Source organism: Narcine bancroftii, chromosome 4 (genome assembly GCF_036971445.1).
Source record: "Narcine bancroftii isolate sNarBan1 chromosome 4, sNarBan1.hap1, whole genome shotgun sequence".
NCBI classification, from domain to species: Eukaryota; Metazoa; Chordata; class Chondrichthyes; order Torpediniformes; family Narcinidae; genus Narcine; species Narcine bancroftii.
In genome coordinates, this window is record NC_091472.1 from 131,365,909 (window position 1) to 131,386,226 (window position 20,318).

General features: G+C 38.9%; 1 protein-coding gene and 1 long non-coding RNA gene across 10 annotated transcripts in view; one reads left to right on the plus strand and one right to left on the minus strand.

Annotated features, from left to right (window-relative positions):
• The window catches only part of LOC138761166 (uncharacterized), a 35,100-nt gene extending 27,939 nt beyond the window's left edge, over positions 1–7,161 (minus strand). For 2 of the 3 annotated variants that reach the window (XR_011356159.1, XR_011356160.1), the window contains exons 1-2: positions 6,861–6,917; positions 1,767–1,841 (exon numbers count right to left, since the gene is read on the minus strand). This is a non-coding gene — a long non-coding RNA (uncharacterized lncRNA). Of the gene's footprint in view, positions 1–1,766; positions 1,842–6,860; positions 6,918–7,099 lie in introns of those variants that run through there. The other variant, XR_011356161.1, reaches the window with a different exon arrangement.
• Positions 1–20,318, plus strand: part of ttc28 (tetratricopeptide repeat domain 28) — a 1,007,267-nt gene that overhangs the window by 871,403 nt on the left and 115,546 nt on the right. For 3 of the 7 annotated variants that reach the window (XR_011356152.1, XR_011356157.1, XR_011356155.1), the window contains one exon: positions 4,215–9,234. Coding sequence is in view for 1 of the 7 variants with exons in the window: in XM_069932874.1 (XP_069788975.1) it covers positions 4,215–5,869 (1,655 nt within the window). In the remaining 6 variants the exon portion in view is untranslated. Of the gene's footprint in view, positions 1–4,214; positions 13,894–20,318 lie in introns of those variants that run through there. The other 4 variants (XR_011356154.1, XR_011356156.1, XR_011356153.1 and 1 more) reach the window with 3 other exon arrangements.

Sequence of the window (20,318 nt, forward strand, 5' to 3'; positions counted from 1 at the left end):
GTTAATAGGATAAATGGAATGGGGAAGAGGAGGTGGGTCTTGGCACCCCAAAAAAATTAAAGGCAGATGTAGTCTTTCTACAAGGAACTCACCTTACCAAGTCGGAACATGCTAAATTAAAAAGAGAATGGGTGGGACAAGTAATACCGTCTTCATTTGGCTCAAATGCAAGAGGAGTAGCGATTCTAATTAACAAAAATAAACAAATAATATTGGAAGGGTCACTGACTGACCAACCTGGAAGACCTGTAAAGGCACATTGTAACATTTATGCCGAATCATGGCTGTTTATGAATATCTATGCACAAAATTATGATGATGAAGCCTTTATGAATGATATCTTTTTAAAAACAGCAGAGGAAAGGGTCAGAGGAGACTTAAGTTTCAGCCAGAACAGTGACAAGGGCAAAAGCTTCAAAAGAGACACTATCATTTATGAAGGATTTAAATTTGATAGATATATGGAGGTAATTTAACCCCATAGAAAGAGACTATTCATTTTACTCAAAGGTACATGATTCACATACAAGGATTGATTGATTTTTAATGTCTGCCCAGTTAAAAAGTAGAGTGGTAAAAAATTGAATATTTGGTGAGACTTTTATCAGATCATTCACCATTAAATTTAACTATTGTGATAATGGAAATACAAGAAAATGTGTATAGATGTTGTCTCAATGCCATACTGTTGAAAAGGAAAGACTTTTGTGGATTTATTAAGAGACAGATAGGACTATTCTGTGAAACTAACCTGTTGATAATAGCTTTTTAATATGGGATACGCTTAAAGCTTATCCAAGAGGACATATTATTTCTTATACAAAAATATCTTAAGATTGGAAAAAGAATATCATGGAATAGGGTCACAAGAAAAATATAGACTGTTAGAAATTCAAATTTGAAATATAGCACATCACAAATGTATAGAATTCAAAAAAATTATGAATTGGGAGAACAGTTGCATAAAGTTTTATCTTGGCAGATAAAGGCAGAGGAGTGATCTGGAATGATAAATGCAATAAAAACTGAGGCTGATGTTATAACATATAATTAAAAAGAAATAAATAATATTTAAGACAATGTTCTATGAAACTATACAAATCAGAATTATTGGATGAAAAAGAGAGGGATGAATTTTTAAACAATTTTTAAATAAATGTTGAACTTCCAAAATTAGAAGATAGAGAATGAATTAATTTAGATGCCTCTTTCACAAGAGAAAGACTCAAGAAAGCCTTTGGTACCTTACAAACTAACAAATCTCTCTGGAGGATGGGTTTCCTCCTGAGTTCGACAGACAATTTAAATATTTATTGATCCTTCTTATGATGGATATATTAGACCAGGCAGTGGAGACCCAGATCCTCCCGGAATCTTTCTCAACTGCTATAATTACAGTGCTACTGAAGAAAACTGGAGACCCATTAAAAAATGTCCTCATATAGACCTATATCACTCCTCTATGCTGATTATAAAATATTGGCAAAGATATTAGCTAATAGACTTGGATAATGTCTACCAAAATTAATATATACATATCAGGTGGGATTTGTTAAAGTAAGACATTCTTTAAATAGTCTAAGTAGACTATGGCAAAATTAAAGTTGAATCCAAATATAACCATCTCTCTAAATGCAGAAAAAACATTTGATTGATGAGAATAGTCTTTATTATTTAAAATATTGGAAAATTTTTATATAGGTAGAAAATTTATAAACTGGATAAGAACTCTTTATCATAAACCACAAGCCAAAATTATAACTTACAATCAGATGTCAGTAGTTTTTCCCTTGAGTAGATCGAGTAGACAGGGGTGTCTTCTGTCCCCAGCACTTTTTATTCTAGCGATTGAACCAATGGCAGAGATTATAAGGTGAAATTTGGATATTAAGAGCTTCAAAGTTGGACAGGAAGAATATAAAATTAGCTTATTTGCTGATGATGTGCTATTATATATATTTCTGATGCAGCTGAAACCTTGATAAAATCGCAAACAACATTAGAAAAATATAGAAGAATATTAGGTTGTAAAAATGAATATGGACAAAAGTAAAATAATGCCATTGAAAAATTTTGAATTTGAAAGATTTTAAAAAGGTAGTAGGTTTAAATGGAAGATAGATGGAATCAAATATTTAGGAATAATGACAGATAACAACTTACCGAATTCATATAAATTTAATTACACTAATATTTTAGAAAAAATAGAGAAAGATTTACAGAAATGGAAAGACTGCCGATTACTCTAGTGGGAAGAGTAAATTGTATTAAAATGAATGTGATGCCAAGATTACAGTATCTTTTTTAATAATTGGCAATTGTACTACCTAAAAAATTCTTTACATTTTGAATAATTACATAAGGCAACTCCTATGGAATAATAAAGTGCGGTAACATGGGATTATTAATTAGGAGGACTTTAAGAAATACTATTTATCAGCACAAGCAAGATTTTTGTCATTCTTTATTGAAGAAGACAATCCCCCTTCTTGGATCTGAATGGGATTGTATTCAACTGAAGTGAAGGATTTTACTTATATGGAATGTTAATAGCAAAAAAGACAGATAACCCTATATTAAATCATGTGATTAGAATATGGCAAGAAATAAATAATAATGTTAGAAAAAAAAAAGCAGGTATATCATTAAGAACACCATTATGTAAAAATGTGTTGCTGCCCATGGCTTTGATAACAAAATATTGAATTGATGGTATGATAAAGGAATAAGATATTATTGATGATTGTTATATGGAGGGATCTCTTGTTTCTTTTGAACAATTAAGAAATAAATAAATAAATAAATAAATAATTTCACTGAAATTAGTGAAATGGACAAACAATTTGGGAGGGGAATTCACCTAAATGTATAACTAAGATATACTATGCTATCTAGAATAAAAGTGCAAAACTAGGTTTACAGAGATCAAGAGCGAGCTGAAAGTGGATCTAAGTGTTGCAATAATGAAAAAATGCTGGTCTGATTGGTGTTTGGACAGCATGCCAACAAATATAAATGCAAGACATGGACTCGTGCAATATAATTTTGGACACCAATTATACCTCACACTACAGAAGTTGCATAAATCAATATCTGAAATACCAGAAATGTGTTTTAGGTGTGGGACAGAAATCGGAACATTTTTACATTCTACGTGGTCATGTGCGAAGGTGAGACCTTTCTGGCAGGATATTACTGAAATATTAACAAGGGTAACAGGGGTGGCCTTCATGGGTGACCCAGAGCTTTATCTTTTGGGCGACTTTATTGAAATAAATAATAAACTAACTAAATTCCAAATTTCATTTGTTAAAATAGCCACAACAGTGGCTAAAAAATGTATTGCAATTGCTTGGAAATCCGACTCCCCTCTACATATAGTACGACGGACTGCTGAGATGAATAGTTACATACCTATTGGAAAAAATTACATGCAACCTAAAGAACAAATATGACATATTTATTAAGATATGGCAGCCATACTGGGATCATAGAGGGGGGCCAATTGTAATTATAAACACAATAATAAAAATAATAAATACTGCTGTAGTATAAATACAAGTGACTTCCCCATGTAGAATATTTGATGATCAATATAAATGTGAGCCCTGACAGCATGTGGATTTATATTGTGAAGAAATTTTTTTATACATATTTTTATTTAATATTGGAGCTTTTCTATGTATTTTTGTGGAAACAAACAAAAATAAAATATTTTTTTTTAAATGATCTCAGTTTTAACGAATGTATTAAAGGAGGAGAAATGGGGATGGAAAGAGAGAAAGAGATATAAAGAAAGGGTGTATCCTCTCGGACAAGAGGGCATAATTTCAGGTTAAAAGGGGATCAATTTAAAACAGGAGCAGAAAAAATTCTTTAGTCAGATGGTACTGACTCTGTTGAACTTGTTGCCACAGGCGACTGTGGAAGTGAGGTCATTGCATGTATTAAAGGCAGAGATTGATAGGTATTTGATTAGTAAGGGCATCAAGGGTAATGGGCTGAGTGGGTGGATGGATCAGGTCCTGATTAGAACGGCAGAGCAGATTCAATGGGCCAATGGGCCTACTTCTGCTCCTCTAGCTTGTGATCTGTGGTCAGTTACAAACTGTCAAAGGCAGGCTGAAATGCAGATGTGCAAGATGATGCTGTTGAATAATGGGATTTTTTTTTGCAAAGTTGTGAATAACTCAAAATATTTTTTTCTGTTCTAGATTCCACAGAACTGCCTAAGAGACTCAGTCTTGACAGCTCTTCATCGCTAGAATCTCTCTCCTCATCGCAATCGGTTTCCAATCCACCAGGACAGATGAATCCACCATTTTCTCCCACATATGGAGATTCAGTGGCTTCAGATGCCATATCTGTGTACAGTCTCAGTTCCATTGCATCCTCCATGAGCTTTGCTTCCAAAACAGACATCACAGGTGAAGGAATGCTCCAGAGGGGGCGACAGGATTATGAGAGGCCCAAGAATATTTACCCACTCAAGGCCACCATGTTAACAAGTAGGTCATCTCCACAGACAAGTACCACGGGCCGAGATGACGAAGAGTATGATGGATTCTCTATAATTAGCAGTGAGCCTTTGAGTGTTTACACTGATACTCTTAAGGTGTCTGCCTCGGCTGACAAAGAGAGGACTACAGAACTCAGCCATAATCTTGGAGATAGGCACACACTCAAAGGTAATGCAAGTGCTTCCAGCTCTCCAGCTAAAATGACCCTCATTCCAAGTCCAAACTCACCATTTCAGAAAGTGGAATCCAGAAATAAACTTCCAAGTTCAGACACCGGAGAATCCGATCAGTCCAGCACTGAGACAGATAGCACAGTTAAATCCCAAGAGGAGAAAGTGACCAAACTTAACCCACAGGAACTGGCACAGAAGATCTTGGAGGAAACTCAAAGCCACCTGCTTGCTGTCGAACGACTTTATCAGAGTAGCGGGTCGGTTAGCCATCTAGGCTCTGCTGATGGTGAGGGTGGTGTAGCGGGTCATTATGGCCCTTCTATTTTTAAATCTTCAGATACAAGTGCATTCACCAAACCACTGAATATCAATGGGCAGAGAAAGCAGTCTTCCCCAATTACCGCAAAGCCGAAGCCTCCAATGCGGAGCTCGTCACTACAGAAAGTGAACTCAGGGAACAACACACCTACTAGTGATATCACAGAGGTAGGTCTGTCTGCTGGAGACTGCCACTCCAAAGGGAGTGAGAGTAGACAAACCACGGCTCCGCCCTCACCTGTTGTGGATTTACGTCAGTCACCTGGCTCCTCAGCAGATCAATCTCCAATCAAGATCAAGTATCCAAGTTCCCCATACAGTGCCCACATTTCCAGATCTCCAAGTTCTGGCCAGCAGTCTCCAGCTGGGAGTAACCCTTCTCCTGCTCTCTCATACTCATCAGCTGGCTCAGCCCGGTCAAGTCCAGCGGATGTCCCAGACCTGAGCAGATGGAAAATGACTGCCATTGACGAGAAGGTTAAAGCCGTCCATAACCTCAAAACATTCTGGACTAGTGCCACGCAGTCTTCATCGCGGCCAGTTCGGGCTCTGCGTTCCAATTCTGCTCTCATGGGTTCCAAAGCCGATACTCTAAGTTATTTGAATCTCTCCCCGGCTAAGCGTGCCAATAAGGAAGGGAAGGAGGATAAGTTTGAACTTAAGGAATTTTCCAAGATTCCCTACACAGACCAGAAAGCCCAGAATGGAAGTGGTGGTTGCCAAGACACCAGTAAACCTGGAGAAACAATACAGCCAGCAAATAACATTCAGAGGGAGGTGCGTCCGTTGAAACTCCCATCCGGGAATGGTTATAAATTCTTGTCTCCTCGAAAGTTTTTTCCCACCTCCAAGTGCTGAAACAGTCAGCCATCTGATTTTTTTTCATTGCCATGTGACCTTGTGGGACGAGCATGTACAAGGCAATTGTGTCACACAGGCACCCTTTGTAAACTGAACTTTTGTGTTGCGTGAACAGTACGAAATTTTTATACTGTTAAAGAAAAAGCAAAAAAAAAACTACTGTGTACAAATGTCATATTTTTTATTGAATCCAGATGGCATTTTGCCTTGTTTCTTAGTCATTTAATGGTTGATATCGGTTTATAAATGTCAAAAATCACGTTGGAATGTCATTCACAATCATAGTGTTTGTTGGAAATACAAAATAAACTAGGCTTGGCAGTTTTAGGTTGCACCCATTTTTATCGATAATTATCTGTTTTTAAAATTATTGCATATTATCCAATGTTTTGGTGCATTTCAGAGGTGCTGATGACTTTTGTATTCTCATCTTGCACCAGAAAGGATGGACATCTGTAAATTCCATCCAGATCACAGAATTTCAAAACATAATTGCTAGCCCATTCTCTGCCCCTACAGGCGAGCTTTTAAGTTACTGCAAAAGAATCAGCCCAGATGGATTGCGTCGCTGTGCACTTAACAATTTGCAAAAGAGTTCTTCACCTAGTGGTTATAATAACCCCCACCAGTCTTCATCTTCATCTTTAACCATTCCTCAATAATTCATCCATCCTTGCAGATTTCTGTATTGTGTGGTGTTTTATTACAATTTGTTGGCTAAAGAGAGTTTCTCAAGGGCTGTTTTGTTTCAAATGAATTGTTGAGACCTGAACTACCTAGTTATGTCAACTATTTAAAACCGACATTCCAAACAATGGTCAGGTGTCCACACTGGGCTGAGATAGAAGGAAGGATATGAGGAGCTATCCAATCTTCTCAGCAAATAGTCTTGAAGCATTTCAAACCAGAAACAAATATTTGTACAAACTGAAATGACGCCATTATTGAAAAACTGTCGCCACAAATCATTTTAAAAAGCCAAACGAACCTCAGAAATTCACCAATGATTTGTATCCCTTTCACAAAGCTATCTCCTCCTTTATCCTTCAGCCTTTTTTTAGAATGAATGCAAATGAGTACATTTAGAACCTTTGCTGATTCCAGATTGCTTCATTAGATTACCACATACCATTTGGAGAAATTACTATCACACTGAAGAAGTTTCAGAGATCACGTGTGTGAGATTGCATACAGTCAGATCAGGAAATAAATTAAAATTAAGATTACCTAAAACTTTCAAGCCTAAAAGTATTAGTGTGTCTGTTCAGTATGCTCTTTATGGTTGTTGCATAGAATTATGGGGAACGATTACATCATAATATGAATTCTAAAGTAAACAATGAAAAGAAGCAAATGTGTGTGGCAACCAGAGAGTTACTGCTGTGCTTATTCCATGTTGTGGCAATTTACTGTTTTATTGTGTGTTCAGTAGTATGCCAGAACCTTTCCATGCAGGTATATCTCGTGTATTGTACACCAGGGGGCAGCAGTGCAGTGTTTTTGTCAGCTTGTTTCATCACTCCAATGCTAAAGCATTATATATGATGCATCTTCAGTAAGTTGTTCTTTTGGTGGTTTGCAATGTTAATATTTTCCCCCTCTTTTGTCAAATTTCGATTTTACTCGTTATTTATGATCCATAGAAGTGTCATGTGCACATCTTTTGTGGGCATTGCCAGTGTTCTTCAAGCCCTACTCTTATCAGTCACCTCGTCAGCAGTTACAACTCCATGATGTGCCCTTGGCCCATCCTACATCCATCTCTGCACCTTGTGTCCATATCTTTTCCCAAAATAAAATCAGGCTCATCTAGAATTTCAGCACCCTAAACCTTGTTTGGTACAAAATCTCAGTCCTGCATTGTCACAACCCCACCTCCAATTCTTTGTGGCAGCCATTGTTGATACAGCCTCAGTTTGAATATCTGAAGATGACCCTTTCTCTGCAACCCTTGGCCTCAGGTATCACAGTGCTCTTCTGACAGTGTGTCCCTTTTTACTTCACTGTTAGTGGCAGAGCTCTGTAGCCATATACTCATTCTGCAAGTTAAATCGTCTTTTGCTGCATCTTTTCACACCTTTAAATGACTCATAAAAATCTACCTCTTTAATCATGCATTTGATCACTTCCTAAAATTAACTTGCATATCCTTTCTATCCTCTTCCTGCCACTAACTCCCACTTCCATGCCCTGCCTTTTCTGAAGTGCCTTGGGATCTTTTATTACTTTATAGGTGCTACCTTAAGCATGAGCTGCCTTTGTTACTGGATTTTTAAATGATGAGAAATGTCCTTTATGGAATAGCTTCCATTCAAATGTGTTTTTGTATTATTGTATGCCATGGATAGCAGGTCTCAGTATAAATCATTCAAATTCCCTTTCTGGAGGCAGGTCATGGGGTTCAAGATCTGTTGTTGAAACTATCTCTTCTGTGAGTCAAATTGATTCGCGGGAGATCAGCAATAGAAGAAAATTTAGGCATTCCAGGACTTGGAGGAATGTAAATCTATCTCATTGTCTTTTATATTTGACAAATAAGATTCAGTGTGAGAACATTTTGCATGCTAATCCACTACTTGTTTGTCCCCTCTTCCTCTCCCCATTGATATCGCCCCTACAATTGAGTCCATCTCCCATTCTTAATGTGGATTTTCCAAGGTTATTCTGTGGGCAGGAAAATAGCATGTTACCTATTATTTGGTTTACAGTGTAGAAGGGAAATTTGAATCTCTTATCTGATGTCTTGAAGTGTTAATAAGCAACCACATTAACATTTCAAGACACATCATGAAGGAGAACAAAATAATTTTACCATCTGCCGTTCCAATTTTCACATGGTTAGCAACATGTTTGCTGGAACTTGGTGAGATGCTGTGACTTGTTCAGCTCCAATCAGTTTTACTGCAAACAGTTCCATTGGGTATGCTCACAAATGTTTTTTTTTTCCTTTGGAATGAAAATGTTGTATTTGCAAGGTGATTCCAGAACTTAAAAAGGGTGGAACGGCTAGTGCAGTGGAAAAAAACTATGCTTCAATGTCAGCGACATCCTGCATTTGAATCTGGTGGTCACTGTAAGGTGTTTGCACATTCTCCCATGTCTCTGTGGGGTTCATCCCACCCTTCAAAAATGTATGGTGCTTGTAGGTTAATTGATGTATTTGGGCATCATGTGCCTGTGGGCTGGAAAGGCCTGTTACTGCACTGAACATCTAAATGTAATATTAAACTTAACTGCAGATGTTTTCTCTGAGGATTTGCTGGGACCTTCATCCAGATTGGACCTTTTTGATCTTGTGGATATGTAAAAGATATTTGGGAAACCCTTCTGATACCATGACCAATGTTAACCCAAGCTTGCTGGTAAGACCTTTCTGAGAACAAATTGGGCACCACCTTTACTTTCCAAACAACAAAGACTTCATTGGTAGTTCATCAGCATGTTGGCAGCTATTGCTCTCATCTTCACTCCTCCTTAGCCAGGTCCTTAAATGCAGTATGACAAATTGTTTTCGTGGAGGCTGAATTGCATGATGTTTAGTGTTGTTAAGCTCTTCCATTTTTCTTGTTAGGCCCTTTGTTCTGTTAGACTATGTATACAACTCTCTTGTAGAATCTTACTTCTGAGAAAAATATTCTTGTTTGTCTGTTATAACCCCTCAGCAGGACTTTATTGAATATCAGGTGGGGGTTACTCTGTTTTTCAGTCCATGAAGCAGTTGATGTAAGAAGTGTTGCTTTTCCAAATCATGGTCCAAAGTCATAATTCAGTTACCTGTACATTTATGGAGTCTAGTACCACATATAAATGTATCATCCAAAATATCAACAACATTCAAACCCCTGTTCTCAGATTCAAATTCAGAGGTGAATGCATTCAAGAAACGTGTTTCTGCAATAAGATGTGTGCAATGAATGCATTTGCAGAGCCTTGTGCTGAAATCGGACCTGCAGAAGGTACTTGGATCTGAAGCCTGTGGACTGAGCACGATCTGCAGACCTAGAGCGCATTAGGGTTAGGGCAGGTCTGAAAATCATGTCCTTTGGAAAACTGGCACTTGGTTGGAGCAGTGTCTGTGCACATGAGATATCTTGTACCTATGATATCATAGGTACAAGATGTTTCTCTCACAGATGAAATAAGATACTGAATTATATGAGAAAAATGGTGGTTTAATCCAATCTTCATTACTCTGTTGTGACATTCTTGGGATTTTTTTGTTTCGGGAAGATGTATTAGTATTTCCTTAATTTTTACCTATTGTTCCATTCACCATCTCCTACCCCTCTTTAAGTATCTTGTTAAACCAATCCCAAATATTAGTGTTGATCTTAATTCTGTATCTTAGTCAAACCCAAAGAAAACTTTTTTTTAATGGGATGTTCACAAACTGAACACCTTACAAATGCTAAAATCAATATATATATTGTTCATATTAAATTGTAGATTTTTTTCCCCACATGTTCAAAGATTTGAAAATCTGACATTAAACCAGCGGCGGTTGATACATCTTTTTAAGCTAGAAAAATGTATTAGATGATGATTTTACATAAGTTACAATGTAAGGAGAGCTCATGGACCTTGTGCCTTTTGCATGTAACAGCTTAAGTTAATTCTGAGGATGATAAACTCATCCTGGTGATTGTTCTCTACCTCTCCATGACGTTGGTTCTGCCATAGAATAGCAGGGGACACATTAAGCAATCTCTCTTGAGTAATATCTATGGGTGATGATACATGATTCCAGCCTACTAAATGATTCCTGCCCTGAGCATATTTTAGAAGCCATTCCACCCTTTTATTTCTGACCAGGGGTCATTTTTCAGTTGTAACTCTGTGCTTGAGTTTTATAAAGTAGGAATGGTGATTGAAAACAGCATTCTTCTGTTTTTTTTTAAACCTTGATATGAATGTTGTAGGAATTATACATTATAAACTCTATGTCTGGAATGAGATGCTTCCCTGCATTTTGTCTAAAACTGTGGTACTTTACACTTGATAAGCGCATTGATCATTCTGTTCATTTATATTAGGGTTTACGGGTGGAACTTGCAGTTTTATTTCACTATGTCAGTGATACCCTGGGGCAGTGGTTCTCAACTATTCTCCACCTACAGATCACCTTAATTAGTCTTTTCCTTCCCACAGATAACCTACCACAAACATATAGACCATCTTGGGTGGGGTATGGGCTGACATGCTCATACACCTTCCCAGACCACCACGGGATTTCTGTTTTGATGGGGAAAATATTTTGAGTATTTTCATACTTTTGCCGTTAAATTTACAAACTTGTTTACATTTTACTTGTTATTATCAGCAACGTTTGCTGTGGACCACCTAGAGCAGTGGTTCTCAACCATTTTCTTTCCACTCACATACCACTTTAAGTAATCCCTATGCCATTGGTGGTCTGTGATTAGTAAGGGATTGCTTAAGGTGGGATGTGAGTGGGAAGGGAAGGTTGAGAATCACTGCTCTAGACCCAATTGTTACTGAAATATTTTGCTTGAGGAAAATTGTCATTGGCCCATTTCCTTTGGAGTTATGAAACCATACACATAACGAGTCAATTAGGTACGATCAAAACAGTGGTTTTCAAACTTTTTCTTTCCACCCTCATACCACCTTAAGCAATTCTTTACTAATCACAGAGCACCGATGGCATAGGGAATACTTAAAGTAATATGTGAGTGGAAAGAAAAAAGGTTAAGAACCACTGACCTAGAGCAAACCATGTAGTCAAACAGAACTCTAGACCACATGGAAGAATTTTACTGAGTCCTTTTGAGATGCCAACACTCGAGACGCTGTCACATTTCCCATGACTTCTTAAATCTTATCGTGACTTCTTAAAATTTCAACCCACATTTCTACCTAACAGTAAAAAGGGCATTCAGAATTGCGAGCTCAAACTAGTCTCAAAGGTGCTTTGGAATTTGAAAAAAAAGCAGCTAAAATTAGTCACCTATGTATTGTGCCAGTTCTTCAAGCATCTTTTTCAGCATGCTGCAGGAATGTCAGTTTGCATTTAATTTTTTCTTAAACATTGAAAAAAAGTCAGACAATAACTTAAAAACCAGTCAGAATTGGTCTGGAATAAAAATAGAGATAGCTAGAGATACTCAGGTCAGGCAGCATCTGTGGAGAAAGAAATAGTTAACATTTTCAGTTGATAACCTTTCATCTGAAGTTCATATTGAACACTGACATTAAAACCAAGAGGTGTTGATGAAACATTGTTGCTCAAAATGGTCGACTCAGATTTTCTCTCCCTGGGTGGCATCTGGCCTCCTGAATATCTCAACCATGTTCTGTCTTTGCTTCAGATTTGTACCAAATACAGTTTTTCTTGTTTTTAATAAGAAATGTAGAACTAGGCTCAAATTTGGCACTAAACCAGACAAAACTGGAGCTCATCTCAACCGATTGCCACAGCTTCAATCTACCTCTGAATCCAACATGAAACTACAAAATTCTGTGTACGAACCCTTTGGTGTTGGAGGTGGTTGCAGCGGTTACTCTAGGCTTTAAGAAAGAAAAAAAACATTTGCTCATTTGTTGAGTTGTGTTGTGAAGCATTCACAGAGAGCTCCATTGAGAAGACCTTTGTTACAGCTGCAAAGTGGTCTGCACCATACCCCCATTGATTTATTTTAAATCAGTAATTGCAGTGTAATCACAATCTTGTTCACTGTCTATTCAGGCAACTATGTAATGTTCTTATGTCCAGGGAATCCTGCATGTTTGGGAACTGTGTGATAGTATGGCTGATGACAGGAAGAGTGACAATTGAATTTGAAATAAATTAAAAATTCCAAGAATAAATACACTGGACGACAAATGTTTTTAAAAGGTTTGCTTCCTGAGAAAAAATTGGGGATTGTGACAGACAACTTCAAGATGAACACAAAGATAATTTCAGATTTTTATTGAATTTAACATGTTTAGCACATAAGGATGCTGAACATTACGTTAGTTCAATCGACCTAAAAATGTTTTCCCGCTAATTTTCATTTGTACTCAGCATCTGATGCCTCTCATGTCAGTGTCCAACAATAGTCGGCCAGCATCATTGGATTCCAGTTGCCCTGATACTGCTTTCCCATGGTTGCACTGTTCTACACCAAGATCATCAGGGAAGAAGTCCGAGTGCGAAGGCAAAAAAATTAATTTTCAATGACATCTTCCATTTTATGGGTTTTTTTAAAGCTTGAAGTAGACTTCAAATATGACAAGAAATCAAAAATAGGTTATATTATACATAAAATACAGTACTTGATAAGAAAATGTTAAGGTGATTTTCGTGATCAGTAGCCTAAAATCCATAAAAAACCCTCAAAAGTGTTCAGGAAGCAAGATCTTTGTTGTCCAGTGATATTAATTTGAGATATTCATGACCATTCACAACAATTTAAAGCACAGGGAACTACCTCCTGACTTTTTAAAATTTGCTTTCCCATCTACAAACCAGAAATAGAATAACCCGGGAAATTAAAAGTATGATCCAAATTAATTATGTGTTGGCACTAAGGTGTTAAAAAAGTTATTTTTGCCTTTTCTTGTGCTTTTTTAATCACATTCAATGGAAAAGTCGGTCTGTTTTCTTCGAAATAATGCAGAGTAGAACTTTAATGCTAACCTTGGAGTTTTGGATTGTAGATAATAAAAATAACTTGTAAACGTGTATATATCTGATTTTATTTGAATGAGCTGGTTATCTGAAACCTATTCTCTTCCTTTTGATGGTTTATTTATATGTACATATCTCAGTATTTTTTACAGCAGACACATTTTAATGGTTACCTTTTGATTTGCTTCACACCTGACAAACTGCTTCGGATGAATTTTCAAAAGAATTGGTGAAGGTGATCGAGATATTTTATGCAAGGGAGATTTAACTGTGCTGACACAGCGCCCATTCTTGTGATGCAGTATACAGTATAAATTATAATATGCAATTAAAATGTTACAGAAATAGAATTTGGGATACAAAGTTATTACTAAATAAACACATTGAAACTGGCTAATTGTATATCATGACTTCTATTTTTAGTACAGAAATCTCATGAAATAGCCTGGTTGCCTGTTAGTGTGGTTGGTATCAGTCCTGTTGGCAGAGGGTTACAAACAGGACATACGAAGTTGCACTTATTCTGGCATTGGTTTTATCTATGCCGCTCTGCAGATTCTGGCGTGGACCAACGGTCTTCTGGGAAACAACACCAAGTCTGAACCTGGTGACACCAAATATGCATTGAATGTCTGCAGATTCGTGGATTAATAATCCTACAACAGATAAAAAGCAGATCATATGACCTTTGATGTGTGGCTCACAATTCCTATGAGTCTTGTGACCTACTGCAGTCTTGACTTACTGTAATCAACATCTCAATCTCCCTCCCTATATCACTTTGCAGCTCAGGAGATTGGCAATATAACAGTACCCCCATGGAACTAAACTGGCAGAAAAATCAAAGGATCAGTGTGCTTTTGTATTCATGGCTGAATGTGTGTTTATGATCTACCCAGAAAGCAGAATTTTTAATATCTGGAATTTTAATTCAATATTTTCATCCACTCTCACCCAATCAGAATATTCCTTTCGATCCACCGATCTCCCTTCCCCACTTAAAACTAATTTCTCTTTTTCCATTCTAATGAAAGGTCCCAGGCCTGCAATGTTGATTATTTTCAGGGAATCATAGAACACTGTAGCATAGAAACAGGCCCTTCAGCCCATCTAGTCTTTCTGGAACTATTCTGCTGTCCCATTGACCTGCGCCCAGTGCATAGCCCTCCATGCCTCACCTATCCACATTTTTCTTCATTGTCAAACCTGAGCCTGCATTCACTACAGCTGGCAGCTTGTTCCACACTCTATTCATGTAGAAATTCCATCTGAACATCTCACTTCACCGTGTCCTGCTACATTTAAACAGATTGGCCTTTCACATCTTGATAGTCAGTTGGTGTTTCACCATGGGTGTACTGCCAAGTGTGAAGAGAGCCAATTCCAGGCAGGCATGCACAAAGCCTGGGACGAAGGCTTGCTAAACTTCATGGGTGATCATGGAGCTCTTTAAATCTGCTGCCAAGTCTGGCTTTAAATATTTCTCCTTCAGTGATAGCTCTTACATTTCATCAATTAATGAGACAGATTGACAAATTGCTTATTGGTCTTTACAGAAACAAATTCAATGGCAAACTAATTAGCATTTAAACCACATTTTGATACAGTGCTTTCTTCCCTACCTGAACTTGACTGACTGCACTTTATTTTAAATGCCCAACAGTTCAGTTTCACCTCTTTATTTTGTGGGAGGAAAGGGTTTGTGGGTAGAGGGTCAATAATTTCAAAGAATCCCAAAATAGTAACAGTTGATTTGGTGTAAGGATTCGGTGGATAAGAATGCAACTGTACTATCACTCGTGGTTATTTAATAGCTCATTCTTTTGCGGCCCAAACTTGGGTAAGTTACCCTTAATGAGAAGACTTCACTTTGATTATATTGGTAATGGTTATTGGTTTTGTGGATTCATGAATTATGCAATTCATTTTCAAAAATCGTTCTTTATTTTCACTGTCACACTGATAAGATTTGAATCCATGGCTAACCATGTGGGAAGGTATTTCTGTGGGTAAACAGAGGTAGCAAAATGATTTCCTTCCCCCTATCCTTCTATTCCAAGTAATATTACTGTAACTGAAAAATGACAGTAAAGTGAAATGCTCACTGTAAGGTTGACAAGATTTCCATCGCGTCTGATAAATGTTAGTCCTGATTCATTTTTATTTTCAGTTTGAAGATTCAAGATTCTTTTATTGACATGGAATGAAACAGAAAGTGTAATATTACTCAAAATTTCCTTTGCCTTCCTGTAAGGGAGACAAAGATTCATCATCAACAGAAATGACCCGGCGCCCCTTAGAGTCAAAGAAAGAGAAGCAAACAAAAGTCCCCCAGAGTCACTGAGAGTCCATGGATTCACAGTCTCACAGCCTTCAATTCGGCAACCCAATTCCGAATCTCCGACACAATCAGGGAGCCTTCAGCATCCTCGGCACCGTCTCATGTCTCAGTTCTGATACCTGGTACCCCTTCAGCCAGTCTCCAGCAGTCCACACCCTGGTGCGAGTCCCTGCACCGCAGTTGCCAGCAGCCTGCAGCCTGTGTGGATTCCTCGCCTTAAGTCACCAAAAAAAAACCCTCACTGGTCTGCCACCATTGTCACTCTCCTGTGGATCATCTTATCAACCTCCTCAAATGGGGGGTGGTCACCCTGTCTTTTTGTGCCCTGCACCAGCCCTCTGTTTCTCTGGAGCCTGTAGCCCCTCGAGGCTACTGCTGAGCATAGGTGACACCATCCTGGACCTTGATCCTGTGATCACAAGATTTTAAAATAAACTACTATTGGATCCTTTAATGGCCTGTTTGAAGCCTGTACTGAGCTGATGGCAATTGGACTGGGCTGTTGGACCACTCTGGGGAGTGCATTATCTCCACTCCCTGCTTTTTGCAGGTCTTCACCAATGATAGCGTTGCCATTACAGCTTCTCTCACAGTGCCACCATATTTAAAAAATTGGTTGACTGAGCTGTGATAAAGCTGAGATACCTCCAGTTTTGAAATAATTGCTGCATTTTACACAAGGTAAGTGGTGTGGTGCATTAAGCATCAAGACATAACCACTGAATTATGTCCTCAATTGACTTGTTACCTCCCTCTGTGGAATGATTATTTTTTAGTGATTTGGGTTTTCGATGTTCACTTTCGATTTTGAAAGTTGGCTGGATTTACTGAATTCATGGACAAAGTGGAACATTTATCTGTTACAAGCAATCAAAAATTAAAATAGGCTTTGGGGTACTCATCCTAATTTCTTAATCCATTCACAACTTTGCCACATCCCCCCTGCAGCTTATTGCAGCTTGAATCCTGAATCTCTAGCCTATTGACCTCTGGAAGCACCAGCCATTTGTCCTGGATTTGTGGTAGAGGCTTCAGTTTTCTTGATTGAAGCCTTGAAGATTTGAACCTTCACCGTTGCCCTAATTCTTGTGAAAGGTCAATGACCCAAGTGATCACTCTGTGTCCTTCGCCACAGCAACCAACTTTCCTGCTGAGTATTTACAAATTTTAAAAAAATTTTATTTCAGATTTCCAGCATCTGTAGTATTTTGCTTTGCCTTCTATTCCCTATAGATGTTTTTGAATTGCCAAGGTTTTTGTGGTTTTAACCTCCTCATTTTGTCTCATTTTATGTCCCTCTCTTCACTTTTCTTTGCAACCAATCTTCCTTGTTCAACTTTTGGTAGTCAGTTCTAATTCCATTCTCTCAAGTTTTAAATCTAGTTTGTTGAATGAATTGATTGATTGAGAGCTTATTGTCATACACATGAGCACAATGTACATTTGCACTGAAATTCTTGCTTGCCACAGTTACACAAGTACATAAAAGACACTGACAAGCAATAAGTATAGATTAAACAAAACTTCTGCAGATACTGTGATCGTAGTTAACACAAAAATGCTGCAGAGACTTAACAAGTCACGTAGCATTCCTTATGTAACAAAGATGGATACATAACCAATGTTTTCGCCTAAGCCCTTCATCAAGGTATAAGCAAAAGGTAGGCTGGAGCCTGAATAAAATGGTAGTGGTGAGGGAGGGCGGGGGTCAAGCAAGAGGTAGAGCACAGGCAAGAGATCATAGCTGAATATGAGTGGGAGGTCACAAGAAAAAATGCTGGGAAGTGATAGGAGAGGACATAACTCTCTGAATGGAGAGGGAAGGAGGTGGAGAGCTGGAGGAAAGGAAACAGAGGGATTGGAAAGAGAGGGAGATGGGAGTGGCTTCACAGAAACTGGAGAAGTCGTTGTTAATTCCATCTGGTTGGAGAGTGCCCAGGTGGAACATTGGTGTTGCTCCTCCAATTTATAGATGACCTTAGTTTGGCAGTGCATGAGGCCATGGACAGACATGTCGACACAGGAGTGGGGCGTGTCTGTTGTACAAGGTACATTTGCACCAAAAAATGCACTGAACAACTTGTGAAAAAAATCTATAATAGTAAATGAAATGAATTAAATTAAAAGAGACAGCAAATGCACAAGACAGATAATAAATAATTCACAGTACTGTAATCCTGGTTATAAAAATGCAGTGTTATCTTTGATGATCCTTGAATCACAGCAAGATTCATGTCTGATAACAGTTGGATATAAACTGTTCTTGAACCTTGAGGTGCTAGTCTTCAGGCCTTCTGTACCTCCTGCCTGAAAATAGCTGTGAGAAGAGAGCATGGCCAGGGTGCAGTAGTTCATTTAGGTTGATCCAAAGTGCTGTACATACAATTAGGAATAAATTGGTTGCTATCTAAACAATAACAGGCACAGCCATCTTCCCAATTTCAAATGAACAACAGTGCTACAAACATCAAACTTCAAAGAACAAGCAGAGAACACAAATAAGCCCGGTCGCAATTCTATTTGGATGTCAGCCATCTTAGGGCTGGTTTACTGGCGTCGGCAGGACATAGATGTTACCATCTGCCAGCTTCAAAGGGGAAACTACCAACCAAGTCGTGGTTTCTCGGGGTGGCAGAGCAACAGTCATCTCAAGGCCCCCCCCGATCTCAGACAATCTGAACGTCTGAGGCCTCACGCCTCGGGTCAATATCAATCACGATCAACACATCCTTTGGGATTTCTTGGGGTTAATATTGCTCCACTGCACCGGTTGTATCAGGACACCACCTCCGCCACGTTGCACCATTTCCATGACCATCGAAGCGGGTACCACTGGAAGGCCGAGGCCACATCACCACACTACCCCGCAGATCGGTCTCTTCAGTAAGCCTCACTCCACGACCGTCGAGCTGCAAAGCTTGTAGCTTTGTCTCAGCGACCCACTCATTGTTCCGCGATCCAAGCTGCTGTTCCAGACTCGCTGTGTTTCACCAAAAACTCTTATCGAATCCAGGTTCCTGCAGGGCGCATCTACTTGTTAGTTACAGCAATCCTGGGATCCAGAGCAGCTACAGCTGTGACCACAGTCGTGCCACCATCTTGGTGCAAGGTCACTGAGACCAAAGAGGAGACGCAGGTTGGGGGTTCCCGAGGCAACTGCAATTTTAATACATGTGACAAACTTTGAAATAAATGAAAACAAATTTGTGGAGTTCATTGTCCCAGGTCATTTATGTTTTGAAGAAGAAGAAGAAATGGAAGCAGGAGTCGGCCATCTGGCCCATCGAACCTGCTCCACCATTCAATAATTACAATGATGGGGGCTTTTTATGATGTTACCTGCATTCTTTAGGCTAAAATGGTGGTGCAGCCAGAGCTGCTGTAACGGTAACGCACCTACTGGTGTGGACTCGCAGGTTCCAGTCTTCCGGTCCGACTGCCGTCGGCTCTAAACAGGCTTTAAAATCTTGTTACCGCAGTGTCTGCACCCAAGATGATGGTGCCCGTGATCGGCAGCAGCCATGAGAAGTTGTAGACTCTGGGGAAGCAGAGGACTGGCACACATGACACCAGAAAACAGGGAGACCACCCCCACCGCCCATTTGTGAAGGAGAAGCAGAGGAGACAACCCATGGGATGGTGACCACAATGGGGGTCTGTGGCTGAGGAGAAGAACCATGCAGGCTTTAGGCTTCTAGAGATTGGCTGAAAGGGCACCAGGTATCAGAACTGAGATGCAAGAGGGTGCTGAGGGCAATGGAGGGTTACTAATCATGTCAGAGGATTGGATCTGGAGCTCAGGTTGCCATTTGTTTGGACTGGTGTCTATGTGGCTACAGAGGCTTTGGGAGCACTGGAAGTGAATCTATGGAAGGGCATCTCATTTGCTTCTCTTTGACTGTAAGAGGTATCCGGCAATTTCTGCTGATAGCAAATCTGTCTGCCTCATGGCAGACTAAAGGCAATTTTGTTTCATACTACACTCTTTTTGTTAGAAGATAGTAAAGGAATCTTGAATCTACATGTCTGTAGAGCTCGTCGAAAGAACCAAAGACTTGTTGATCCAAACTAAGGCCTTTATTAGCAAAAGACATGAGCTCTTCACAGGTGGCCGACCAGTCCGGAATGATCCGACCTGGCTAGGGACACAACCCTTTAAGGCCCAGACAATAGGTGTGGCTTAGCTCTCAGCCAATCGCTGTAAGCACAGTCTAGATACAGTAACTATATACACTATGTACATTGGTGATAGATCTGTACTATCACAATGTCTTCAATGAAGGTGAGTTTGCTACCCATGAAAAACATGCTTCCTTTGACATGCAAAGCTAAATTTTAAAGTTGTACTGTTCCAATCAAAAATAAAACATTTCAGTTTTTTTATCACAAATGTAGTTATTTTAATAAAATAAGCACAAATATTAAATGCTAATGTTCCCTTCCCTCATAGTTAACTCTTTCTAGGGAGGGTT